This window comes from Neltuma alba, unplaced genomic scaffold (assembly GCF_004799145.2).
Source record: "Neltuma alba isolate B1F8T4 unplaced genomic scaffold, ASM479914v2 tig00006423_pilon, whole genome shotgun sequence".
NCBI classification, from domain to species: Eukaryota; Viridiplantae; Streptophyta; class Magnoliopsida; order Fabales; family Fabaceae; genus Neltuma; species Neltuma alba.
This window is the reverse complement of record NW_021634461.1, coordinates 1-27,885: the sequence shown is the minus strand read 5'-3', so window position 1 is coordinate 27,885 and position 27,885 is coordinate 1. Positions and strand designations below refer to the sequence as shown.

Below are 27,885 nucleotides of genomic sequence, written 5' to 3'. Positions count from 1 at the left end.
AATTTATTTTGAGATTATGAAAATTGAACCAAAATTTGTTTTTAATTAGCTTTGTTCATGTTTTGGTTCAATTTTAGCAAGATCAGTTGGTTTTATTTTGCTTGGACCACCTTATATATGACACAAATAATGTAACCGTCGCAAGAATTCGGACTTTCTTGCATATAAAACGGGGCCGAACAACCTGCAGTACAGTGAGAACCCAAAGTCGATGTCACATTCCAAATTGTAAAAATAGCAAACAACAACAATAATACACCGAAATAATGATGATTGATAACGGAAAATATGCACAGAGCTCAATGCCTGACTTTGACCCAAAAGAAAAAGGATATGGAATATCGAAACCAGGAAAAACTTCATTTTTGCAACATTCATTCTACTAAAGGCCTATTTGACATAGCATTTAAAATAATTTATAAACACGTTCCACATAAGTCGGGACAAAACCGTTTTTATATACCCAGTATCCCAAATCGGCACTGAAAATGCTTTCGTAAGTGATCCCACGTTTTTGATATCTTAGGCATGCGTAAGCGAGGTAAAAGAAAGCCAATGATCAGAATCAGATGAAACTGACTGAAAACAAATGGATTAGCAAAAGTACAGTCACAGTCCAGCATGTAAACAAACTATCAATTACGATGTATCAATCTTTGTTCTTTGCCTCTTTACACAGCAAAAATTTGAGTGGAAAGTGAGCTTGAACTTCCCCACCGCCCAACAATTATAACTATTTTTCTGACCACAACAGTACAAAACCCAAAAAAGAAAAGGAGAAATAAAGAAGGCCAGCTTTTCACTCGTCCTAAAATTATCCCTGCCCCTCTTTAACAACAAAAGATTTTACAATTGAATGCCAACAAAAGAATGAAAAAATAACTTTACAGAAGGGGCAAGATGCTGAGATTCAATCCAATAGATAAAAAGAATAAATATAAAAGGATTTACAACCACCATAGCAAGGCCTATGGATTCTCAAGGGATGTGATTTCATTGCCCCCAAGATAAACCAACATAAAAGCTTACTAAACTTCCTATTAGGCCTACTCATTTAAAAATTGGAAGGCTGGATTCTCAAGAAGTTCATCTGCTGCTTTCATGTCTGAGAATTCCTTGGATTGCAGCGATGTAGCAAGGTCATCCACGGAGAATGGAATACTGTAGAAGAGGCCAGAGTTAATAAACTTATAACCAATTTGCAGGTTAACTAGTTTTGGCATACATGACACAATAAATTGCGTATCAAAATTTCTCCACCCTATAGAATGGAGAGAGAGTTTTCACTAATCTGTAGTTCTCAAGCTCAAAACGCATGTGATGTTATTGCATCTCTTCAAGTTAATTTGCATCTACAAGCACTCTCACCTGGAATTATCATCCAGCAAGAAAGAATCAGTTTGAGCATTATTGGAGTCCTCGGCCATAAGCACTCTCATGCTTGAAAGGACCTGGTGGGACATTGAAAGCGTGTTAAATTTAGTCATGCATTCACAAATTAAAGGACGTCTTTTGCCGCATATTAGCCTATAATAAAAAGTTCTTACGTCTGGGGATACACTTCGAGTATTATAATTAGCATCCCAGTAAAGAGTACATATTCTATACAGCTGCTGGACGCTCAGGATCTGGTGTCAGGGAAAAAAAAAAGAGAGAGAGAAAGGAAAGGGATGGGAAGTCAGAATCGAAGTCAGAAGACCCATGAAGGAGCAAGAACAAGAGCGTAGAGATATGCTTCATGAACATGCAAAGGACATGCGCATTATTAGAGTCTGGGATGGAAAGACTTACAGGGCACAAATCATTGGTAATTTCATCATAGGAAATCCTGTACTTTTGATGAATGACCTGTATATAAAAATGACATCAGTTAAACCAATAGAAGTAACAAAGACATATAAGGAAAGCGATCACTTCATGTCAAGGAAATATTTCTCGAGAAGGAAAACATCTATGTTTTCTCGTTCAATCAAGACACTTGCCATCGTATTCATTCTAGGTGAAACCACCTCATTATCACCTAAGTTGGAGGCTCAACAATTTCACCAACAAGGATTATCTTATTTTTGCCTCTTCAATTAGCATTCATACCGCAGTGGTTCATAAATTAATTAGGTTAGATCAATTAAGACACTTGTCATCGTATTCATTCTATGTGAAACCACCTCATTATCACCTAAGTTGGAGGCTCAACAATTTCACCACAAAGGATTATCTTATTTTTGCCTCTTCAAATTAGCATTCATACCGCAGTAGTTCATAAATTAATTAGGTTAGATCACTGCTGCCCAGTAAATATGCTTGACCTTTGCCTTCCTAACACCTGTCTCATAGCTGTCCTTGCTTATAATAATTTGGGCATCTTAAAATTTAAAACTGATCAGCAAGTCTCATAAATTTGTTCAAGCATGATATTCTCCTAGAATCAAAGAAAAGATGCATACTCTCATTGTAAAGGACAAACAGTAAAGCTAATTCTCCATGAGTAAGAAATCTCCCTTAATTAATGTACTTCATGATGCAGAGTATAAGTATATGCCTTTCATCTTTTATTTTGACTATATTGTTATCCTATCACAAAAATCGCTTCCAAAATTCTTATTATGAACAAGATTCAGAGCAGATCAACCTTTTGACTGTCAATACAAAGAAATGATAACTAGAACAAAGTAAACGTTGATGAGAAACTGTCATATCATAAAACAAGATACACTTACCAAGAATCCGACAGCCTGTCTTATGTGCTTCAGCTCATCCCAAGATAATCCAGCATACTGCAAGGCAATTACTTGTAAATAAGAACCATCATGAAGATCCGTAAACCAGTCCAAAAGCAACACACAACCACTATAGGGCATCACATCACTTTGTAATAGCTAAGGGCCCAGCTAAACAGTATAAAACAAGGCCCTATAGTATAAGCAAGTAGCAAAGAATAGTATTGCGTAAGCTATTCATTGTACAGGTCTTCATACTATCATGTGTTTATTGCATCAACATATAACACATCAAATTGCAAAACAAGTGTAGATGAATAGCATAAGTCTAGTAAGCACAAAATTCAACTATAGGGCAAAAATACCCACGATGCCACCAATGGTTTGAGGCAAAATTAGTGAAAATGCAAGGGAGAGGTGGTAGTAGTGCTGGCGGCAATTGTGACAGTGGTTTGCTTGTGAGAATGGTGTTTGCAGCTGCAACAGCAGCGGAGGAGGAAAAAATGATGATGAAAGCAAAGGCATGCAACAATGAAAGGTGGTGATTCTGGCAAGAGAGTATATTGATATATTAAAAAATGAGAACAAAAATTATTTATTTTCATATATTGAAAACTTTACAGAGTTCCTCATCAGGGCTTGGGGCGTGACGAGTGAACAAATCTGAGGAACTAATTTGATCATGGTAGATGCGAAAAAATCAATTACCTCCTCCTTTGCCTGGCAGCACCATAGTTCCAATTCTGCCAATCCAGCTTTTACATATTCCCCATTGCTGAATGTGCAACAGTCACGGCGTAGTAGAAGACTGGTAATGAGAACATTTACATATAGTTAATTTCTAAGCCTCTTAAAATAAAAGCATAATGATGCAAACATTTATGTTAAAAGATGCATGTAAGAAACAGTTACCTATTGAAGAGTTGTACATTAATATATGAGAATGTTTGAGTAAAGACCTTTTGGATGAGAACAGGAGGTACCTGAAACTCAAAAGTGTACATCATGTTATTAAATTAAAAGCAGCAAATAGCATAAACAGAACAGGGGTGATAACTACTTAAATTCATAATTTAACAAGTTAAAATTAGTTTTCTTACGAAATTCTCCTTCAGTGTACAGAGGAGGGTGTTGAGGGATTCAATAATACTTTGCCAGTGACCCATAGGCGAGTCTTTACCAAATGATCGCCCAGACCGTAACACTCCCTTTGATGTTCTAGGTGCCTGTATATCATGATAAATTTCAGTATGTTAGCCATTGGATATTCAGAATGCCTTCAGAAGTTTCTAGAAATATCACCAAAAGGCAGGGAATATAGCTGTATTGGAATAAAAATGAGCTTATATGGATAAAAATACAATGTAAACAACTTTGTCTATCATTTAATGATTGGTTTAAAGCCAACTAAGTCAAACAATTGTTAACTGGATTCCAACACACCTGGATACATAATGAAAGGAATGGATTTAACTCCTTCTTCAAGTTGTCTCGAATGATACCATATATTTTCTCCACATATGCTGTGAGCTGCTGCTTAAAAAGTAAAGCAGGGTACTTAGCCTCTACTTTGCGGACGATGTCCAATGGAGGGACAGCAAGGCTGGCAGATGAAGGGGATGAGCGAAAACCCTGCAGTTTACCCATATATAAGCCAAATTTTATATAGAAATTAGATTAAACAAAATGTAAGGAAGATTTGTTACCATAGCCATTCTTCCAAAAAGGGATGTTGGATTTGGTGGTTTTTTAACTGGAGTTGCATCACTTGTACCACCAGATTTCAAACTTTCTTGGAGCAAAAACAATAATGTGGACGTATTTGTCAGCCAGTAAGCCATGAGATCATTGTCATCTTGATTCTGGAGTGTAATAGAGAGTAGAAGAGAAGAAAGACACAAACTAGATTTAGATAAGTGCTTCAATACCAGAAACAGGACCATGATACAAATTTAGAATATCACAAGAGAATCAGCACAACATAATTCAACAAGCAAAGGAACCAAATGAGAGATTCATTGTTCTGTACATGAGCATACAAATGAGTGAAAAAACCTTTAAAGAAAAGTGGCTGGAGGAACAATAAGAATAATTAAAGCACTATACCGGCAACACCAATAAGCAAGCATTCTGGCATGCACGCATGTTATTTTTTAGGGGTTTGATCCAGATACTCGGCCCCAATCCCAGATGTAAATATGCATGTACACATGGGGAGATTTATGTACACCAGATAGAGCGAGGGGAGATTCAATTACACCTTTAACTGAAAGCAACAAACTGATTCACTAATTACAACAAACAAAAACAATTCATTATGCCATCGGGTAACAATCCTTCACCATGATCATTCTATCCACTGTCACTGTTATCTGCAGCTAACATCACATTACCTACAAAGCATTATAACTAGGCTCATAGATGTATATAAAGCACAACATCCAGTTTGGCTTAAGTTGCAAAACATCGTAGAATTTTTCATATCACCTTCACATTCTGATTTGCACATTTCAATAGCTGATATTCAACCAAGCACTTCCATTTTATTGTTGTTTCTCATAAAATATAATTCAGAATAAAGTAATGCAGTCACCTCAATTGCAGAACCAATCATCTGGATGAGGCGATCAAATACACTTGTCCTCTCAGCTTCAAATGATTTCCAGTGAAGAAGGCATTTGTAAATGGTAAATGCAGCAACAGGCTTCCCATGAATAAATCCAATATTTTTTTTAACACAGTTGATTAGTGCTTCAACATTCTCCTACAAAAGAAAAGGAGCAGTAAGTTATAAAATAGTTTTCTTTTCTGAAAAATAATGTAAACAATGAGAAGACTTCCTTAAAACACTCACATGCTGACGTTCAATGTATGATCTCCTTAATTTGCTATCAGATTCTGTACCAAACTTTTTAACTGGTGTTGCAAGAGTCTGTGCTTCCTGCAGAGACAACTAATTTTAGTAGCTCCCAGCAGAAAACAGAATATAAAAAGAAATTCCAATTTTTTTGAAAAGAAAAAGGATAGAAAGAGTATCAAACAAAGTACTCACAACAGCCTTTTGCTCTTCCATCACATGGTGACCATTTTCCAACTTCTATAGATGGAGAAACCAACATCATCAGATGCACACGCAAACCAGTGTAACCAAGAAGACACAAGTCAGGAAGCAGAAGTTACCTCATCTGAAGGGGTTGTTGAGAGGTGCTCTGACATTTTCTTTACATTCGAGTTCAGCAAAGATTGTTGCCGAAGAATCTGATTTTCAGACTCAACATCGAAAAATTTTTCTTCAAGCCTATCAATGTGAAAAGAAAAAATGAAAAGCAATCTCAATGACGGAGATTCCAGAACTAAAAAAGGAGTATGGAACATATAAATTGAATATATATATATATTATACGAGATCAAAACAGCTTAATCACAAAGAAACCTTTGCATAGCGGTCTTCAACTGAATTATCTTTGACTCCGCCTCCAAGGCTTGCTTCGTCCGTTCTTCACTAATCTTGTTTGCCTCTTCAAACCTTTTTTCCGTTTCATCAATTTTCTTTTCAAGTGAACTCACCAAGGTCTGCAACAGACTCCAGAAGGCATCATATTAATTAGTAAAAAGCAATGGCCAGCTACCTTTCCCTGAGTTATGGGATTATTCTTTGAGATGTATCAGTACCCCAAAAAACTGTTTCTTTTAACATAGTGCAGATATATATATGCCCAAAAGCACCTCACCTTGAGTTTCTCATTCTCACTAGTGAGCCTCTCTAGCAACGCATTATCAACAACTGGAACCTCCTGTATCACAGGAGCTCTCTCTGCTTCCATTTTTGTAGCCACACGCTCCTTTTCAAGCAGTACTTTAGTCGCTTTAAACTGAAGTTGCATTTCTTGCAAAGCAGATTGTAATCGTTCATTTTCTTGTGTTTTAGCTTCTTCCATGTCAACCTACAGTTGTTTAAAACAATGAACAAAACAGTATTAGGAAGTCTTGCAAGCAACACATGTCATCACTTTCTGACATTTTTTTAACAGAACACTGACAAATCTCTCTCCCAACAAAATTTTCCGATCCACTGTCAATTTATAAAGCAAACAAATCATACTACCACACTACTCTATAGAAACCAAATAACTAAATAATATTTGTCATGCATGATGCTGTAAGACTGCTACACTAAAAACAATCTCACGAGCAAATTCACAATCATTTACCCTCAATCTTTTCTCCAACTGCAACCTCAATGAAAGATCTTCAACTTGCTTTTCGAGCTTATTTTTAGCAGCTTGTAGAGCTCCAGTTTCCCTCGCAGCCTGCAATAAAAGCCAAAAATACAAAAATACTAAGTCTGAAGTACTGCAAGATAAGTGGGATTGAACATAGAAGTGCATAGCTAGCTATCATAATCATAAACATATAATATAGTGATACCCCGACCAAGAAGCATGCTTGACAATATTATAATTAGGTAGCATCACTTTCTAGAGGCATCATTTTTAAAAGTTGGAGCAGAGGAGAAAAATATATCACGGTGGATAAAGATAATTGCAGAGATGGAATATGTTATTTGAGGACCCAAAAGCACAATGGTGTAAGTATAGATGGCTCTGATTGAGGATTAAAGAGAGAAAACACATTTAGGCAAGGGCTAGAAAGACCTCTGGCTTGAGTATGAGAGCCAGAGTTGTTCACAATGCTGATGCTAGTGGTAGCTATGGTTTCAAATGCCACCTACTAAAGCCGAGTTTAATGCTCTTAAATTTGCATATATGGGCTTTGAATTAAGATAACAGGATTTCCTTCTTTGACAGTGCCCAGAGGGGGAACAAAAGTTGCCTGAAGTAATCATATGCGACTCGAATATTTTAAGATAAAAATGGTTTATAACCATAACCCCAATGTCATACACTTTGTCACTCATTAAATTCCATCCCCACTTTAAACTACTATTTTGGACCTATCAATTTTATTTATAAATTCACCAAAGTACCTCATATTCATTAAATTGAAATTAAAAGGACAAGGACAACAAAGAGTGGTTACCATCTTGAGCTTTCGCAATTCCCGCCGAGCAACTCTTCCTCTCCATGCACACTGTGTCCTAATTGCTGCTTTCTTTAAGTCCATAAAATGATGCTGTGCCAAGTATTTCCGGCAATGGCTCTGCAATACAGAATGAGATTGGTGTTGCAAGGATTCCACATAATACCCATAAACGTTTATGCCATCCTAAGCAAAACTAATTCTTATACAATATGTATTAATCGCTTTCCGCACAAACTATTATACATGTAGATATGTAAATGAATAGGGACAGATTGAAATGATGTATGTGCATAAAAATCTCGTAGAGATGGCTTTTTTAAGCATATCCCCTACCTGTATAACAATTGCTGCTCTGGTCTCCCTCCTAAAGCGTAGTTCAGAACGTGCAACCATCCCCCGCATACCAGTCTGAATAGAAATGGCAGATGCATACAATTCTCTGTATGCGTTCCTAGCAAGATGCATGCGGAAATTCTTCTGAATTTTCACACTAGAAGCCTCCTGCCGCATTCCCTCATAAACATGCCGAGCAAGTTGTCCTACAATCAGTATTGAAAACTTGTGAGACTTCAGAAGCCCTAAGCTGTCAAATAATATTTTAAAAAACTTAAGCAGCAACCTCTGCATGCAGCTTGAATCTGTATAGCAGACAAGCGAAGCAAGACAAAACTTCGGCGTGCCAAAAAGGAACGAACTTTCCTTTGAATAATGCTTGCTGACTTTCCCAAAATCTCACTCCTCCGGGTATCAAGTTCTGCCATTTGCCCAGCTCGAAGAAACACCTTTGTTTTACCAATCTGTAGCAATATAGAGAATCATTGAAATAATGCACCAAAAGTAGTTATTTCTGTTAAATAACAAACCAGCAACAGTAACCAAGTGTAAATGGACATGCTCAACCATTAGAATTCACTGCACACTAGATGAACGCACAGGAAAGAGCTTATTCTTAAATTTTAGTTCTATTTTCAAGTTTTCCATCCCAAATATATGCAGAAATGGTAGAAAAGCACTTATGGGAGGTGTACTCCACAATACGGCACTAATAGTTACCTGGTAGCCTTGAAGTCCAGCCTTCTCTAGAATCCTCTTGCAAACAGTGATCTCATCAGGACTAATATAATTAAAACATGAAATAAGTGAGGGATGATGGGAAAAACACTAGCTTTCTCGAAAAGAAAGATGACCATCTTCATACCTTCCATCCAGAGCTTCAGGTGCAAGAAGGCCAAATCTGTCTGCAAATTCATCAAAGGTTTTTCTAGTAGGATATCCAGCACAGCTGATCCTTATTGCCTCCATAACTCCCTACAATCAAACATAAGCGTAAACTAACACAACCAAACAGCAAACTTAATTCACAGGACCAATTACACATATTTGAAGCAGCACATGAATCGTAGCTGTCTTACCCCACAGCGCAGTTGCTGCAAAACATTTTTATGCTCAAAAATTGACGGCTTAAGCATATTATTGGGTTTTACACACCGAATGTAGTGTGGCTCCGTGGCACTGAGAGTTTCAAGTAGCGATTGCAATTGTTGCTGCAGCACACATGACAGAGGATTTTCCATAACCAAAAAAAGCAAGATCCCCAGATTATTTTGTATTCAAAGTAAAAGAAAAACACTAACCTTAAATCGAGAACCTATAGAAGAGAACTTCGATTGTTTGGATGATTCTTCAGGGGCAGGGGGAAACAAGCCCGATACAAACGGGCATTTGGAAGCATTAAGAAGTGCCTGATGTTCCGCAACAACATAATCTTTGTTCTTGTCCAGGAACAAGTCAGTTTGATAAGTAACCTGAAATTGCCAATGATTAGATGTGGTTTTCCAAAGCAGAAAAAAGTCACACCTAGCTTTCTGAACCTATATTCTACAAATGGAACATCCTTTAAATCATCAATCAATCAATTTAAAAAAATCTACAGTAAAATGTACTATTCATAAACCATGAATGTGACTCGCTTCCTAATTCCTACTTTGGGCAATGCAAAAGCAATATGTCTAGTAAGTCTGAAAAAGTAATGACAATCCCAACTTACATCACCAGCATAATGCAATATTGTGAAGTCACTGCGTGATAATTTGGGCTTGCTGAACCTTTTATGGTTTTTGAATGTCTGGTACAGTTTTTGAGCAAAAGTTTCATGTGTTGATCTAGGAAACATACTGCAAAACACACACAACTGTTTGAGCACAGACAAAAGTAGTTAAAAAACGCAAATGAAGTAAAATTATAGGAGTTAAGCTACAGGTCCTGAGATATTAAGACACAGACGGGTCACTCCAATTCAAAGGTACTAGTAGTTACCAAGCTTCATCGAGAAGAGCAATAATACCTCCAGGTTTCTGGAAAAAAATCACAAAATGTTATTTTTAAGGTAGAGAGGGACAAGCAATACATCCATATGCACATAAATTGCAAAAGCTAGTCATGCCTCAATTTCTTTTCATTGATTTTTCTTTTTCAAGCTGTTATCAGAACCTAGATCATCAATAGTCAAAAGCCCAAATGAAACACATTTCTAAGTTACTTTGTGAAAACATTTTCCTCATCTTCATTTTGTTATATCATTATTATTCCCAAGAAGCAATTACCACAAATGGAACTAACGCCATGTTATCAAAGTTCACCATGCCTCAAACTAGACCATGACAAATTTATAAGCCCTCACAAGCACATTAAATGCCTAATATTTGACCCGAAATCAGCATATTACACAAAATATGACCCAACAGACAACACCGACCAACAGAAAGTTATTGGGTTAGAAGGAACACCTTTTCAATGAGATCCAGAATATCTTGATTGTCAACAAATTCAATGTAACTCCAATCAATCTCCTCTTTTTTGTATTCTTCTTGCTCCATTTTGAAAACATGCTGCAAAGCAAGATGTTTTGAGTGTTAAAAGAGCACATGTTAACTCAAAATTTAATTGTGTGTTTCTCTGTGTTAAATGTAAAAAAAGACTGATAAGATGCGAGCAATTCTAAAGAAAACAAGTCTTTCTATCATTGTCCAACCTGATTAAAATGTTGCTGAAGCTTTTCATTTGTCAAATTAATACAAAATTGCTCGAAACTGCAAAGCACACAAAATAACCAGATATTACATAAAAGCCAGAACTATTCAGGGGCACAGGAAATAATATGGAGAAAACAGCCCCATCATTCCCGACTACTGCTTAAATTCAGTATACTTGTCTAGACCACCAACAAAGGAAGAATCTAAAATTAATAGGCAATTATCCAGAACCCTCCCAGATTCTTGCAATCACAGAATGGTAATGATTTGGTATCTTCTTGACCTCATTTTATGATTAACGTCACACCAAGAAAAATAACATTAATATCATGTCTTTGTGGCATTTTACTTGCGAGACAGAACAATTTGATATTATTATACTCCCAGGAACATGCGAGACAACAAAGTTTTAACTCATACCAAAATCACATGCAATTTACATAATAAAACAAATTCTTGAGTGGCGATCTATAAACTACTCAACCAAATCATAATTTCTTGACTGCATAAGCTTTGATGTTATTGTAAATTAATGAGGCCCAACATTGTCCAAGGACGAATCCCCAGTTATATTTGGATGCAGATGCCCCTAGTCCCAAAGTTATGGAAACAGGAGAATTCCATAAAGCTGACAGCTACTTGTGCTCAACAAATCTGTAACATTCTTTGGTTTCACTGGCTGACCTATGACTAACATAAAAAGGCATACCACAAAGCACCTGTTATTTGTGAAACTCTCAAAACCATAAATATCCAGCACGCCAATCAGGGACTTTGAATCAGGATCTTGACCAATTGAACTATTAATTTTTTCCACCAGCCTGAAAAACCTCAACAGAAAAATAATTACAGAAACAGCAGTTTACGCTTGACGAAAATTGGCCAAAATAACCTAAACCATTATATAGTTTCTTTTTGGTCAAAAACTTGTTATATAGATTCAAACCAATACATTTTTGGGTAATTTGCTCACGTTCTTACCAATCAAACAGCCTAGAGTACACAATTTTAGCCAAAGCATCTCGGCTGAGTGCAGCAGCTTCCGGATCCAAACATTTTATGATTGTCTCATCACGAGTAACAATCACACGCTTGCAAAGAGAATCTTCAAGTGCCTTTGCATCACACCTGAAGATTAATTATGGACTAGGGATTAAACATGGAGAGAATATGAAATGCAAAACGTGTAAAGAATGAATCATTCAAACATCACAAACAAGCCAGGTTGCTTACATGAAAAGCTCAGCAGCAGTTTGCAGATGGAACCTAGATTTTTCATCCTTGGGCATAGATGAGTCTATTTCCTTCCCTTTGGCAAATTCAATGTTTCCAAGATGCAAAATTGCAGCCACCACACGAAATATTGCATCCTGAAGAATTACAGGCAAAAATGGAAGAGAATGTTAGGGAGCACACATCAATCTTAGTGAAATTCATCATGAATATGCGAAACAATCCACAAATACCTGCTCCTCAGAACTTATTCCAACAACATCCATTGCTCTCCTGGTGGAAACATATTCTTTAGCTTCATCAAGCCCTTCTATCTCAAAGCAATTTGATTGATTTAGATAATGAAATGTTGCTGGCTTTCCCAACTTGTACTTCTTAACATCCTGTGAGAAAAAGAAAATAAACAGAAAAGACAATGAAAAGGAGTAAATGACATTCTGGAGCAAAGTTGGTATAACAACCCACTGTAAGACCCATCATTCTCAAGTGACACACAAAGAATCAGACTATCATTATTGTACAATCCAATAAAGGTTAATGAAAACTAAACTATGAGGATTCTAAAGATGAGCCTTTGAATATGTGATTTAAGCAGTCCTTGGATTAGCTTTTTAGAAGTGATTTTACCATGTGAGAAAAGTTGTCTCGGCTTAAGTGAAAGTATTTTTTTAAGTGATTGCAGGGGGTTGCCAAACTCTCCCTTAGGAGAAAACAGGATCAATGATATCCCAGCAAGCTAAAGTTTCATTACCCAATCTTGATCTTCTATCAGTGGCAAGAATAACGTAAATAATCACATCATGTACTATCATCATAGAGCAAACACACCTTATAACAAGCTGTTTATACTTAAAAACCTACAATCTACAACAATAGTCAAAAGAAGAGAATCATTTATCATTTTCACCAAAACTAAGTCTGAGTTCATATCAGTATTCCCTATTGGAGAGTTCCTCAAATTTAAGGAACCAATCAAGAAAAAAATTACAGCAAATAAATAAATAAATAAAATCTCCGCATGTGTAATTGATGATTTGATTCCTTCATTTTTTTTCCCCTGTCAATATAATCATAATTACCTCGGGAGGTGCCGCACATAGCATGTAGAAACAGTGATAATTCCTCTCTGGATCTGACACCTGGCAAACACGTGATCTTTCCAGAAGATAAGTTCTTATTGCAGCTCCGGAAATCCTCCCCATCTGATCAAACTGAATCTCCACAAATTTACCAAAGCGACTGCCAAAAAAAGGGTAAAAATATAACACAAATAAAAACATAATATGCCATAAAACTTGCTGTAACTCTACAAAAGCAGAAAAATTTATTATATCTTCCCACCTTGAATTATTGTTCCTAACAGTCTTTGCATTGCCGAAGGCTTCTAAAACTGGATTAGACTGCAATGAACATGGCATAAAGACAGAGAGAGCAAAATTAAGTGAATATAAATTTAAGGCTGCACAAAACTGGATGCAGGAAAAGGTTACAAAAGCAAACAAATAAATGTATGCTGGTCAAGTTAGCATGCTGAAAATAATACTGAATAAGTTCACTTTTCTTACCTCCAAGACTTTCTGCTCAACAGTCCTACCTTCAGCAGCTGCTCGTCCTCCCATGTAAGCAAGATAACGCATTAGTAATTTGGTACTCTCTGTTTTACCAGCCCCACTTTCACCACTGACCAATATTGATTGGCTGATTCCCTCATTAACCATAAGCCTGTATCCAGAATTATTATTAAGCAGTCATGCTTGAAATTTAGTTACATGTGCTATTCAAAGGACAAAGTTTACCTATATGCAGCATCAGCAACAGCAAATGGATGCGGACTCAACTCACCAAAAGCTGCCCCTTTATATTGTGCCATCATATGGCTATCATATAGATGAGGAAGCTTTGTAAAAGGGTTCACAGCAATCAATATATTCCCAGTGTAAGTCTGTAAGCACAATTGAGGTATTAGCACAGGTCAAGAAAATACAAATACATAAAATTCCTACAAAAAGCAAAAAAAAGATATTAAGCCACATTTCCCCACTTAAGGAGGACAATAAATGGAAAGTCGGCGTCTGAGATGCATACATAAATTTCATTGATATCATATCTCATTCTCAGGTTGTCCAGGACTCCAGGTTCATGTAGGTAAGCAAGCTTTGTCATATCATCTACACCACATGGCGGCACCTCAGTATCTTTAGGATAAATACTGGAAGCTTTAACAACCACCTGCATATTTCAAGACAAAAAGAGGGGTAAAATTACATCATTAAAGCATCGAATAGTTCTACACAAGAAAAGGATACTCACTGTCTTCCCTGAAGTGCAGAGGACTTTGATTTCTTCTCCATTAGCCTCCAAAACCTCACCATCAATCCAAGACACTTCAGGATCCTCTACCCAAACATGGGACCCAACAACAGGATTGACAGCAGCAACCTACAAAGCAAAATGTGGCAACAGAATCATACATCCATGTTCCCTCTGTTATTGTATAATGCATATTAAATCCCTAAGCAGCAACAATGCATATATGCACATTAGAAAAGGATGATATTCGATAAAACTTCATTGCTTTTGACCCAACAAAATGTGGCATTTGTCATAGATAAACACAACCACAATTAAATCAGTTGCAAGCAGCAATTCCTGTAACTTACCTCAAATTAAGGGTGCAAACATGAGTCATTATACTCATATCATTGAAAGCATCAATAGACATCCCACAACCATAAAAAAGTGCAACTCTATATCAGAATATGTGTCGGGAGTTCCAGTTAGTCCATCTTTACTTGTCTGGTTATAATATGTTTCCTAAACTGCGCCATTTTTAAATATTATTTTCAAGCAACTCATTTTGAAAGCTGGTTGCAACAAGAACAATTGGAGAACATGTAACAGTGTCTAGTACAGGAATCAGTCCTGATATATAACTAAATTTAAAGGAGAAAATAAGTGAACCAGGTGCCAAGGAAAATTTCTAATTGCTAGACTGCGTCAGAAGGTTATAATTCATATGAAACAAGTCAGATTAGAAAGAAATGGTATTGAAAGGAACACAAACATCAAGGATAAATAAAAACGATGTATACATGGTTTCCTAATACAAGCACATTTTAACCCTCGAGTGTGTATGTTAAGCCTCGAGGAATAAGGTCTGTCCTCTTAACTAACAGGTCCAACTGGTAAAAAAAGCGTGCAAGAATTCACTATAATATTGGAACACGTTCAGAAACCGAAGTATGCTCTCAACTCGAGTCATTGAAAATCTATCAGAAATAGCAAGTGACGCACCAAGAAGACTGCAACAAATTAAATCTTTACTCCTATGAGGCAACCTTCGGGAGAATCCACATAAGAATGGACACTACTCAAAACAAATTCAGCTTTAAATGAATTAAAATTCAGGTAAAACCAGCAAAATCAATAGGGGATTGTTCCCAGACAAAGATCAAGCAGCCAGAATTCGGTGCTTCCTGATTCTCCAAAGAGCATTGGGGAGAAGAAAAACATTGTCCCAAGAATAGGTCTCGCAAAGTATTTTTTGCCAAATAAAAATAGTCAAATCAATAAAAAGCCATTTAGAACAAGATCAAAATTCATTAGATAAACCAGTTCGAAGAAAGTTAGAGATCCAATTCCCGCTCAAGGCAATAGCAGCCCAGTTAAGTGATACAGAAGCTTCGGGGGCCCTTATCCACAAATCCATTTGAACAAAAGTGGCTTCTCCGGCCACTAAGAAAACGCAAGACTTTGAATTGACTCGATAGTGACCATAAAAAACCCAGATAAATGACTAAAGAATACCATTTTGTGGGAGATTGATCGGATCAAAAACTAAGGCAGCTGCCGGATCTACTTCCAATCCCTCCAACAGATGCACTACTCAGCTCGAAATAAAGATCTCTGCACTTCCCTCCTCGTTCAATAGCAGAACACCAACCTCGCTATGTGCTTCGGAACAATGGCGAAACAAAATAAAAAAACTATATATGAACTGGATGTAAACTGACGAAAAAAAATGAGAAGCTTAACCCCTTCAACAAGACCAAAACTTTTGAAGAAGAGAATAAGCCCTCGTCTGCTATAGCAGCAGACCTCGCTCGTATATGTTTTCCCTTTTTTTTTTTTATCGTGTTCTTGTCCTGTGTCTGCTCTGCTATTTTCTGCAGATTTCTTCTTTGCTTCTCACCATCATGTGTCTTCGTGACGAAGTTTATTTGGTTAATGAAAATAATAGGACGTTGAAATTAGCTGCAAAATTAAGGTAGACAAAACGAAGCCTTTTGAGCATGAAATCCCCAATCTGCCCTTCAACGAGGGCTTGAATTACGGGAGGGAATTCTGCCACCTCGGACGAGGTCAAAGGGAGAGTGAGAGACGCAGCGGTAAAGATGTAAATATCCCACCAAGAAAATGCCAATAAAAATAAATAATAAAAAAAAAGTGAACACGCTCATGTCATAGTTGGCGCTTATTGCCTGGTAATTGGTACCCAGTGTGTCCAAACTTCGTTGACTGTACGCTTCACACTCATTACTTGTGACCAAACCACATAAATTAAATTGCCAATCAAGTAATTACTTTCCTTAATTGGATTGATTTCTTTATTAGACAAATGTAGCTTCTCGCTCCCACCAACGGCTCGGGAATTAAATGCAGGTTTTTGGGTTATCAATTCTGTTTTTGACAAGTGATGATTTGAAGATTTGATTGAGATCAATTGGGAATCTGGAAGTGCGTTTTAAAGGTTGATTGAAGAATTTACGAAATTACAAACACACGTATTTGGATATCAACCGACAGCTCATGGCTCGATCCAACGGCTACAATCATCCTGGAGGAGTGTGAATTGAGGCGAACAAAGTAGGGTAATTAATACTCCTCCGGTCCTTATTATAAGACCCCATTTGACTTTTTATTTGGTCTTAATTATAAGACCCCAATCCATTTTGTCTCTTATATTTATGCATTTTTTTCCAAGATAATCCTTCTAATAATGATAGTTTTAGCCAATATACTTAATTAGCAAGGATATTTTAGGAATGATAATACTTATTTGTTATAAATAACCAACTTAACTTACTTCCTTAATCTCCTCAAATAAGTCAATTGGGTCTTATAATTAGGACCGGAGGAGTATTTTTTTTCTTCGTTTTTTTCCCCTTTGGATTTCGTCGCTGATAAAGGAAAATTCATTTGCTTGCCTCTCTTTTTTTTTTTTATATATACTTTTTTTGGTTACCTCGTCGTGACTTGAGCAGATAATTTAGTTAATTTTAGGGATGTATGGAAAATCCAGTGGCTTTTGATTGAATTTGACCGGACATCCTTTATATCTGAGGGAAGCACTGGCTTTGATTCTGTTTGAATTTGAAGTTGTGCCTTTTTCATCGCTTTTGTCTTCTAAGGCTTTGGTTCTTCATTGTCAGTGAATTTTTTCTTTCAATTGAACAGTTTGACTATCTACTACCTCTCGTTTTTAATATAAGGTTTCATTTGATTTTTATTTTGGTCTTAGATATAAAAACCTAACTCACTATGTCTCTCATACTTATACTTTTTTTCAAAATAATCATTCTAATAATAATAGTTATAGCTAATACACTTAATTAGTGAGGATATTTTAAGAAAAACAATACCTATTTATTATAAATAACTAGCTTATTTTATTTTCTCAGTATCTTCAAATTAGTCAACTAGCTCTTATAATTAGAACTGGATGTAATATCACTTATGATACTAGATTAAACCAATTTATAGTTTTCTTATTAAAATACTTGACTGTTAGTGTTAACCCACGTGGTTTTGTTTTTTTTAATCCACATGCTAATATGAATACTTTTTTAGATCTATAGATCTACTAGAAATTGTTTTAGTGGCAGCCAAAAATTTGTATTCATTTTTTAATAATATCATGCATGGATCAGACACACCATGGCAGTTTTTTTTTTTTTGAAAAAAATTGTCCTCAATAATAAAATTTGACAAGTGACGTCAAAATAAATTATTTATCGAGGTGACGAACCATTAATTCTAACGTATTTGATATTGCCACGAACAGATAATAATGCGTTCTGATGCCATAAATTGAACAACTATGGAAACAGGAAGCCAAAAAAAAAAAAAAAATCAGCCCCAGTTAAATAGCAACGAGTGACACAATAATGCTGGGAAGATGCGTATGAAGTTTGCGGAGTAATATTATTGCGTGAATTATCTTGTGTGTTTTTTTTTTTAAACCTCAAAGCTTAGTTGAGTTGAAATCATGTGTAATTATGTTAAATTCGCACTATAAATTACTTAATGGTTAGGCATCAGCGGCAATCATCTAATCTAATTATGAGATTATTTCTTACAGAATACTAAAGTGAAATCTTATTCTCGTGGTTATAAGAAAAAGGGTAAAAAGTGGGGAAAAAGGCTGTCTCGTTGGGAGCCATATGGCAGGATTGTAGATTCGCAGGAATAGTAAAGGGCATGGAGGAATAAAACGGAAACGATATGTAAATAAATGAATGAAAGTTGATATTTTAATATTTGCCAGATTGATATATCGAGGAAAAGGAAGAAAAAAACCTGATTGAGGACCCAATAAGATGAAGCCACTCGTCAAGGAAACATCTTCCATCACTTGTACTGGCTCCATGCTCTTTGTGCTCAGGTGGCTGCATGGGGGGCCCATGACAACACAAGGAGCTCGCTTAAAAACTTTACAATTTGCATCAATTTAAAAAAAAAAAAAAAAAAAAAGAGAAGCGCGTTTGGGAACCGAGTGACAGCTCGATCACACAATTCTTACGGGTTGCGTTCAAACAGGCCTTGCGCCCTTTAATTCTTTTTCAATCTTTATATTTTTGTAATTTGAAGCGGTGCAACCACAGCCGTCGGATCGACACCAAACTTCCCCGCCTCTTTGTTTTGTTTTCATTTGATTTCGCCGTACTCGTGGGATGATTGTTTGCTTTTGAAAAACAACTCATCATCAGGGATTGTGTCGTTGTCTGTCAACGCCTTGATATACGGAGCCCATTAGGATATTTGGGCCCGTAACGGCCCACACCCCTCTCCATCTTTTTAAAAAGGCAAAAGGACATTGCGCACGTTGATGTGAAAAAACAAAGGTTTAATAATTGTATCAAAAAGAGAAGGGTTTAATGATTCAAGACTTCGGGTTGGCCCCAAAAAAAACAAAGATAACTGAAGATTTCTATCTGCCTTATCAATCTCCGCTGCCCAATACGGACACGATCTCACATTCCAATGTTAAACTCTCCAGGTCAACTACGAACCCTGAACAAATAAACCAGCACTTTCTTTTAAATAACGCCAATTAGGTTAGCAACCCGTCAGACATCTTGAGTTATATAAACTTATTATCTTTATGATATTTTTAATATCAGAACTAAAACTAATTTGAATAGATTAAAAAACTTAATTAAATTAATTATTTAAAATAAATAAATATTGCCTTCGTTTAAAACCTTACTAATCATGTATATTAATTAGAACTAATAAAACCTTTAACATATACACTATTACAAAGAAAAAAATAAATAAACATAAGAAACAAAATAAATTAAAACTCTTTTATTAGAATTCAAAGTCAAACTAAGTGAAGCTAACATCATTTATTGCTGGCGTATGACACCTATTGTTTGCCCCGGTGGTATGTCTGTCTGGGTCAGTCCTAAATGACATTTTCTTCCTTTTCAAACATTAATTTAATCATTAAACCTGATCGTGCGTGAAAAGAACCATGGCAATCAACTCTGACATCGGATTAATGCTTCCGACACAAAATGGAGGAAGCCACATTCTTTTACCAGATCAAATTTACCATAGATTACAATAAATTGAAAGCACCAACACACCGCAGAAATCACAGTCACTACAGGGATGAAGCCTAGCAGATTTAATCCTTAATAATTGCTTGCGGGTCCCTTGCCAGGAAAAAATTCCTAATATTAAAGCCTGGAAGTCCTTAACGAAAGACAAAACCACCAATCCTGAGATTTGTGGATTCAGATTCTCATGTCATTTATTACTTCTTTAATTCCTTTTCCTTCTCTTCTTTCATTTTTATCCCTCGTGAAACATGGGCCGACTGAAATGGCCAACAAACATCGATGACCGCCACAAAACGCAGTCACCAGTATGGGGCCAGAGATCAAACACCTGCACGGAACGCCTGAAGTGAATAACATTCAATTAAAAAATATGCTTTTTTTTTTTTGCCAAAAAATATATTACTTCATATGATTACCAAATACACGCACACACGCACACTCTTCTTAACCTTTCCTCAGACTTTTTTAAATGAAAGCTTGACCCCTATAAATGAAATATTCGCCATTTAGTCTTTGTCATCAATGCTCTATCAATCTAATAAATTAATGTCATAATACTATATTCTATTAAAAATTCCAATCTTATGTAGCAAGGAATAAAAGTGGGAAGAAAAGAACGGCAAGCACCAGAAGACGCGGAACCCATAGACAAGCAAATTTACTCACCAAGGACTGAAGAACTTTCTTGCTGCAATATATCTAAACACCGATGTCAAACTCCACTACTCCCAAAATTGTTATTGTATATTCTTCATGCTCTATCATTTTTATCATGGAATGGGGGAGATTGGATGACACCATGCATTCAAGTTATCATTAAAATTTATGCGGCACAAAATTTGACCTCAATATTGAAGATCAATAAATAGGGCAACAAACTTACAAGAATCTGGGTTATCAGTAAGAAGGAAGAAACCTTTTCTCAACAATGCTTCTGGGTTGCATTTTAAGCAGGAATATATGACTCCAGAATCAATTGTGCTGGAGAGGGTGATCTGATCTCGACAATCAAGTATGTAAACTTCCATCGTTTGTCCACTTGGTCTTTGAACATCTCACAGAAAACTTTCCCACTTCCATGGGGCCCCCGGATATAGAAATTAACCTGTAACCCAAAGAGCCATGGTTGAGAATTGCAAATATAGATGAAAACAATTCAGCAAAGACACCAATGAAAATTTCCTGACCATTCTTTGTCTTTTTCCCTTTTTTTTTGGGAGGGTGTAGGGCTTGAGGAAGGGAGGTGTACCAGATAGTCCAAAAAAGAAATAGTTAGTACTTTAAATTAATAAATACCTCAACATGCTCGACCCCACCTTCATCAGTCCAAACTTTGTTGGGAATTCGTTGCCGAGCAGCTCGATTTCTACTCTCCTGACCATAGCCAGTAATTGGGGATCCAATTCTGACTCTAACCTGATATAATGCATTGAGAGAGAGGTTGAGTTTTACTAGGAGAAATAACTGCCATTCGTTAGCACACATACTAGCAAAATATTAGACAACTTTGCATTCACCGACTCTCTAGTATGACTAGCAGCACTAATGATTTTTTCTTTTTTTCAGCGCATGCCCTCAAAGCATCTGTTATTTTGTCTAAAAGATGGAGCAACAGCTTAATAAGAAAATCCATACTTAAACATCAGAAATTCAGAGCCATCAAGATTTGTTAAAGCTTCTCATCACCGATTTAACCTGTATCTCACCGAAACTATTTGTTCCTCCTCTAAAACTATCCTTGCGTTGACCTTATGTACTATGGTCCAACATGATCAGGTTCTTTTGATGCCGGAATACAAATAAACTCGGACAATGGTCTGTCCTTATAAGATTTAACCTCCTCAACAAACAAGTTCCCCTTTTGGGTTTCCTTCTTAGTTCAGGAAAATAAATAAGAAAATCAGGGCTATTCACCTGACTGTCATTTTGAATTCTCTCTAGAGCCGTGTTAAAGATTTTGTACCTGACACCAACTTTTAAAAATCAGAGGGGGATCAAATGAAGATAAAAAACATCAAGCAACAAAGTCATAATAATCTTCAGAGAACATAATTCAAATAAAATTAAGCTATTTACTCTTTGGGTTCAAATATAAGCTCCTTGAAAACAGCATATCCAGCAGCAGCCGCAATTCCAAGACCAACAAGGATGACGACACTGTAGGACGCCCCCTCCACAAACGTTACTGGCTTCTCTGGAATATTATATGTAGGAGCATCAAAAGGATCTTCAACAGTTGATATGTCTTTTTTAGTCTGCCAAAGAGGGAAATGGAGGTATCAAGGTGCTTGACCCATTGTGACAAACAAGGGTACCATTACAGTCACTGAAAATGAGGGAACGATAAAAACAGCACAAAATTTTCGCAGCTTAACCTCATTTGTATTTTCTCCTTGTTTGTTTGATGCCCTCGAAGAAATGGATCTGACACAAGGAAAACTGATAGAGTCCATTTCATGGTTCACCCTAGGCAGATATGGAGGCTGAAAACTGGCTGTACATGTTCCAGCAAACCATCCACTGAATTGAACAGCCATTCCTGCAAATTTTTATATTCACATCCCAGGGTAAAAAAGATAAAATATATGGGACTCACTGGCCAAATCAGGCATCATGAACCTAACTAGTGTAAATCAGCAAGCATTGTTAAGTCATAAATTCATCAGTGAAATACACAATCAATGGTTTTTGAGGTAAGGGCATAAATCCCAGATTCCAATCAACAGCAAGGTATGCATGCTCTTAAACCCAGAGCCCTCACCCAAAAGAAAAAGAAAAACCATATTCTTCCAAGAGCTAGTGAAAGACATTTTAAATTCCTGGATTAAGATTCAGTCATATGTAAATATACAATGGTGACCAACCATTCGCTCCTCGTATATCCTGCACACAAATAGGGAACCATAATAAATAGTGTGGAATTGAGCCTTCAACAACAAATAAATGAAATTAGAGAAAAACAGCTTCAACGTCACAAAGAAACATTTTCTCCGATATATCACTCTGTTCCTTAAAATTTCATGCATTTAATCAACAAAATATCAAAATACTAATGACACTACTGTACGAGATGCCAAGCTCCCACCGTAACTTTTCCAGCATGTTTTAGACGAAATCATACTACAATTATAATTATAACTTATAGAAAAATCTGTTTGCCAAAGTGAATACTATCCAACTCAAACTAAATTATAACAAAAAGTTCATCAGCTATAACATAAGAAGTCATTGTCAGATATTTAATAAACTGTAGAAGCAACTGTTGATCACAAACGCCTCAGCTGGATGGAAGGATGTGATTACACGCAGTACATTCTGATTTTTTTTTTTTGGGGGGGGGGGGGATGCAATATATTCATTAGTTATAAAATTAACCGTTATCGTCCCTTCGGGAGCATCCGATAAAATTAACCACTATTGTGAATCTCGATGGGTTTTGGAGAACAAAGATGATCTCGACAAGGGTTCCAATGAATAGTCAGGGCCAAGACGTACAGACAAACATCATACAATGCAGTAATTTCGGGATTAGAAAATTCCGACATTTCAATACACACGGAACTTTAGTGCATGCTTTGCGTATTTCAAAATGTAGACGCGATGCAATTGTTGAAGAATAGATAAGCCTTTCAGAAAATAAAGCAGACACTGAAACCAAATGCCTACGAAAATTCGAAAAAAGAAATGACATCTTCACCAGTGACTTCCAGGCAATGAACCAATAACAGAAGAGTTGCCAGCAAGTCTACAATTTTTACCTTCTTCACCTGCCCCAACCGAGGAATATCAGCAGGCTGCAAAGGTCGAGTGTGCTGTACTAATGATCGCGTTGTTGCGTACCGCCAGTGCCTAAGATTCGATAACAACTCCACATCGTACAGCTGTCTGCTCCGCCACAAATCCGAAAAATATTTTGACGCGCCTGAAGGGAAATAAATCATGTTTGGTCATGAAGAAATTTGTTGACAGAGCAGGACAGAGAAACCTCTGAATTCCCAAACTTCCGTCGACCAAATACAATTTGCACAAGTACATTCCAAGAAGAAAAATAAACAAGTTAGGTTATTAGGGAATACAGAATAAGTTTACCCATTGTAATTGGATATGTTAAATGGAATCAGCGTCTTCAAAACTCAATGCTCAATGCTCAAGTTATTCAGTGAGCGGATGAAGCGAAGAACCCTAAACCCCTGATGGCCTGATCGTAGTCTTGGAAGACACTCACAGTGTGGGCGGGTCGATCTACGATTTTTTTTGTTGATTTTTTTGGGAGCACGATTTGTCAATTTTATTGCCGGTTTTTTGGGTGGATCCAATCCCTCTGAATGTGGCCCAAATACTGTGGGCTGTCTTGCAAGATTTCTTCTATATCCACGGGAGCCTTTTTGGGCCCTGAATACAAACTGTTACCTTTTTTGGCAACAAAAACCTATTACGCTTGTAGGTTGGCAAAGAGGGGGCTCGGTCTTTTTTTTTGACCCCTCGCAAAGTTTTTTGACTAAAAAAAAAAACAGAGAGAGAGATGAAATACCTTTTTTGCTACAACAGTGAATTACGGATAAAAAGAAATAGTAGTATAATTAGTATAATTTCATTCCTTGTGGGCCTTCTTTTCTGGAGTAAAGTCTGGTTGATTAACTTGAAGATATTCGTCAACAAGAAAAGCAGCCAGAACACGTTGTTTTCAACTCTCTAGAAAACAAACGTGATTGTATTTTTTATTTTTGTTTTGATAAATTCCACGTCTTATCTGATGCTTAATGTGATCAGTAGTTAGATAATTAAAAAAGGAATAAATAAGATCCATCACGGAGGAAAACTTAATGTCCAGTAGTGCTTTATTGAAATCATAATTCAACACTGACCTACACAAGTGCTTCATTGATACCATAATTTTATTAAATATAACACATCCCTCGAAGAAATACAAAAGCCATTCCTTCAGCACACGAACAAGAAGAGTGCCCAGAAATCTCTAGCCTAAAAATGATGCCAAACGAGGATCCGTGCGGTGAGGAAGACCGGATCGAGCACCCAAAGCTCTACAATTGGCAGCTGCCTGCAGTCATCATCACTGCGAAATTAGTAAAATTGCACTGCAAATAAAATTCCACCATTCATATTTTCCTATTTTCCTTCCTAGTTTGATTGGCCACTCAGAAAAATATGGATAGCGATTTCTCAATGGATTACAAGAAACTTACCACTTGAGAGGCGAATGGCAACATTTTCTCAGGTAACATGTTTGCGCAGATAGCTACAAAATGAGTGAGAGATAAGTATATCAAATCCTCAAATAACAATCGAAACCAACATAAAACTTGTTAACCATGAAGTGAAAAACGTGGACCGGATATTGGGATGTTGGCAAGTGATACGGGAAGTCAATGATATCCATTATCGCAAACTTTTTTCAGGTACCATGATGACGCGAAAACTCATCCTTACAATCTGCCTGAAGTCTCATCGCTAGACCACTCACAGCTATGTCTACTTTCCTTTCAGTGGGTAAACTGTATGAACTCATTGATCTGGGGATGCATTGTTATCCAAGTTATGAGAGTGTTTCTTTTGTTTTTTTTTTTTGGGGGGGGGGGGGGGACCAGCTGCATGGCTAAACAAAGAGCTAACCCACTGGAGAACTGAATCCGCAGGCAACTTCAGGAAGAAATAAAGCAAATGAAAATAGAGCAAAGTTGCTAGTAATTTCACTATGTTGTGTTCTAAATCTGGCCGATTCGAATAATATCATCAAGAGAGCATATATCATATATAAGATTACACATACCATAAAGTACAGCTCCACTAAACGCATCCCCAGCACCAGTTGTATCAGTCAATTCACAAGCCGGTATCTTCTCTGCTGTTCCAACAAATAAACGTCCACACACGGTCCCTATTCCATCTGCTTTTAATTTTGTCACGGTCTGAGAGAGGGGAAAAAGCGCAGTGAACATGATCCTCCAACTCAACGGGGATGTTATGGAAGGAGACATCATATTAAATTAGAATTTCTCGAAATTAAAGTGTATACTGATATTTTACCGATGATATACAAGTTGGGATAATCAGATCATCATCTCTCTCTTTATATAGGGATTCTATTACATTGTCCACATCCCTTTCTTCTATGTCAGTGCCCTCTGCCATAAAGGATATAGAGTCAGAGCTTAGTAGCCTACATATCTTCTTGGAACACAAATATCAAATGCAAAGCAACAGTTTTATGAATGTTAAATTGAAAGGGTCAAGTGTAAATTCACCCGTAATGCTTCTTTCCAGCATTATACATCCATCTTCACCCAGAGTCACAATCACAAATTTGATATTTGGCAATCTTAAAAGCATAGAAACCAGTGCACTTGGAATGGATGGTGCTTGGGTCCATGCCTGATACAAAAGGAGCACAAATAATGCAGCCAAGTACACTAGACTTTAAAGAACTGAACATAAGCGGAAGCATGTGTATCATACATGTGAAATAAAGCAGCAATACCGCCTAACAATTCAACCTCATCATATTATTCTAGAAAAAGATGAACTGGAAGTACATATAGAAGGCATCTGAACTCTTAAGGGCAACATAACTCAATGCATATTCAACTATCGAATTTTGATCAGTTTGTTACTGTTGATGAAAAGCAAAGTCATACAATTGTAGCAAGTCCAATATGTTGACACGTTTATGGATTCATAAATTGTCAAAACAAAGTCAAAATAGATTAATATAAGATATAACAAAGTCAAAACAGATGCATACAAGATATAACACCATGCAGAGATAAGAGTCAACCAAAAGCACCTCATAATGATAGAGCAATCGAAGTACCTGTGGAAACCTTGCAGAGCATACAGCATAATCAGCAAGACCCAGGAGCTCATCCAATCCTCCCCTCACTGATTCCGCCCCAACTAATATAGGTATGTTATTCCGGGCTGCCTGTATTTAAAAATTTGATGACAACTGTTTACTGTTCAGATCCAGAATTATGGTATTGATTCCCCCGCTCAAGTCTTAGTTTCATTGTAAAAGAATAAAAATTACATCCATCACTGCAAAATTTAAATATAGACTGGCTAGCAGGGCAAGCCACTGCATAGGAGTCACTTAGGCTTTGGTGCGAAATTTATCAAAACGAAAAAGCTGTAAATGCAGATAACTTTTCTAGGAAACTCTTGGGCTACATTTCATACCCAAATTTTAAATTGTTGAAGAGATGAAAAGCAAAAGCAAAACACAAATTACCTCATGTGCGACAAATAGTGCAGTTTCAGTTGATGTTCCATCAAAATAAACTAATCTTGCTTCATTAAATGCAGATAATAGGATTGATTGGGACAGGTCAGTTGGCATCAGGGGAGGTTCTCCAGGGGTATAAATGCATGTACGAGTTTTCCTGAAAGGCTAGCTTAGAATTAGGTTACAGAAGCCCTTGGTCAAAAGCCTCGATTATGAGCAAGAATATATTTATGCTCTAATGCATGAACTCATCCAAAATAAAAAAATATGGAGAATCATTGTCCAATTTAATATTCTGCCAGAACGCTGCGTTTTTTAAACCAGTAATTGTTATCAGTAAGGTTGGGTTTGTGCCAGAAGATTAAAATGCATTGCCCATGGACAAGCTAGGAAACTTCCTAGAAGAGCATTCCTATGAGTATTTTAAAGTAAACAAAATGATTTTTGACCCAAAAAATGGTGACTTTTCATCTTGAATATGAACGAATCAATACACCTCTATTCATGACTGAAAATATGGAAATTAGATAGGACATCGGCTGAGTAGAAAAGGCTTTGAGTTCCATAAGATTATACAAATTATTTTAATAAGGGTTTGATGTAGAACAAGAAAGGATTGGAAGGGATGAGAAGTTAGAGAAGAAGAGGAAGAAGAAGAGAGGAGAGTAAAGGAGCAGGGAGAACGGAAGGAAAACTGATCGATAAATTCCAAATGCCAAGTCTGATTACACAAATGAAACCCTAAACTATAAATAAAAGAAAAATAAAAT

The 27,885-nt window shown here is 36.6% G+C and overlaps 3 protein-coding genes across 8 annotated transcripts; all 3 read right to left on the bottom strand.

Moving 5' to 3' along the window:
- Positions 1-1,036: 1,036 nt before the first annotated feature.
- On the bottom strand, positions 1,037-16,226 carry LOC114750377 (myosin-6). Of its 2 annotated transcripts, none has more exons than XM_028938975.1 (39): positions 15,833-16,226; positions 14,336-14,464; positions 14,111-14,254; positions 13,822-13,967; positions 13,591-13,747; positions 13,367-13,425; positions 13,105-13,264; positions 12,259-12,408; positions 12,026-12,162; positions 11,774-11,920; positions 11,512-11,613; positions 10,792-10,849; positions 10,547-10,648; positions 10,077-10,114; positions 9,808-9,934; positions 9,395-9,565; positions 9,173-9,304; positions 8,959-9,068; positions 8,814-8,874; positions 8,380-8,557; positions 8,094-8,299; positions 7,758-7,877; positions 6,929-7,027; positions 6,449-6,661; positions 6,151-6,290; positions 5,898-6,015; positions 5,770-5,811; positions 5,572-5,658; positions 5,311-5,481; positions 4,424-4,579; positions 4,161-4,349; positions 3,818-3,943; positions 3,630-3,700; positions 3,426-3,525; positions 2,718-2,774; positions 1,792-1,848; positions 1,548-1,628; positions 1,369-1,451; positions 1,037-1,161 (listed from the first exon to the last, which is right to left on the bottom strand). In XM_028938975.1, exons 1-39 carry the CDS (start codon positions 15,833-15,835, stop codon positions 1,047-1,049), a joined length of 4,542 nt encoding a protein of 1,513 aa, XP_028794808.1. In that variant the 5' UTR covers positions 15,836-16,226; the 3' UTR covers positions 1,037-1,046. The 2 variants fall into 2 exon arrangements, with proteins under 2 accessions (XP_028794808.1, XP_028794807.1); XM_028938974.1 differs by having other exon boundaries at positions 5,770-5,814; positions 15,833-16,225.
- Positions 16,227-19,785: 3,559 nt separating this feature from the next.
- Positions 19,786-24,097, bottom strand: LOC114750376 (probable mitochondrial import inner membrane translocase subunit TIM21). Of its 5 annotated transcripts, none has more exons than XR_003740663.1 (9): positions 23,965-24,097; positions 23,634-23,797; positions 22,740-22,758; positions 22,251-22,414; positions 21,952-22,130; positions 21,790-21,838; positions 21,172-21,291; positions 20,759-20,980; positions 19,786-20,216 (listed from the first exon to the last, which is right to left on the bottom strand). XR_003740663.1 is itself a non-coding variant. In XM_028938973.1 (9 exons), the coding sequence occupies exons 1-8, from the start codon at positions 23,966-23,968 to the stop codon at positions 20,822-20,824; spliced, it is 858 nt and encodes a 285-aa protein (XP_028794806.1). In that variant the 5' UTR covers positions 23,969-24,097; the 3' UTR covers positions 19,786-20,216; positions 20,792-20,821. The 5 variants fall into 5 exon arrangements, 3 of the variants coding, with proteins under 3 accessions (XP_028794806.1, XP_028794805.1, XP_028794803.1); XR_003740662.1 differs by having other exon boundaries at positions 19,786-20,203; XM_028938973.1 differs by having other exon boundaries at positions 20,792-20,980.
- A 592-nt stretch (positions 24,098-24,689) lies between these two features.
- LOC114750378 (uncharacterized) lies at positions 24,690-27,319 on the bottom strand. The gene is made up of 7 exons (XM_028938976.1): positions 27,122-27,319; positions 26,705-26,815; positions 26,139-26,265; positions 25,921-26,018; positions 25,664-25,802; positions 25,080-25,132; positions 24,690-24,934 (listed from the first exon to the last, which is right to left on the bottom strand). The coding sequence occupies exons 1-7, from the start codon at positions 27,227-27,229 to the stop codon at positions 24,851-24,853; spliced, it is 720 nt and encodes a 239-aa protein (XP_028794809.1). The 5' UTR covers positions 27,230-27,319; the 3' UTR covers positions 24,690-24,850.
- Positions 27,320-27,885: the final 566 nt, after the last annotated feature.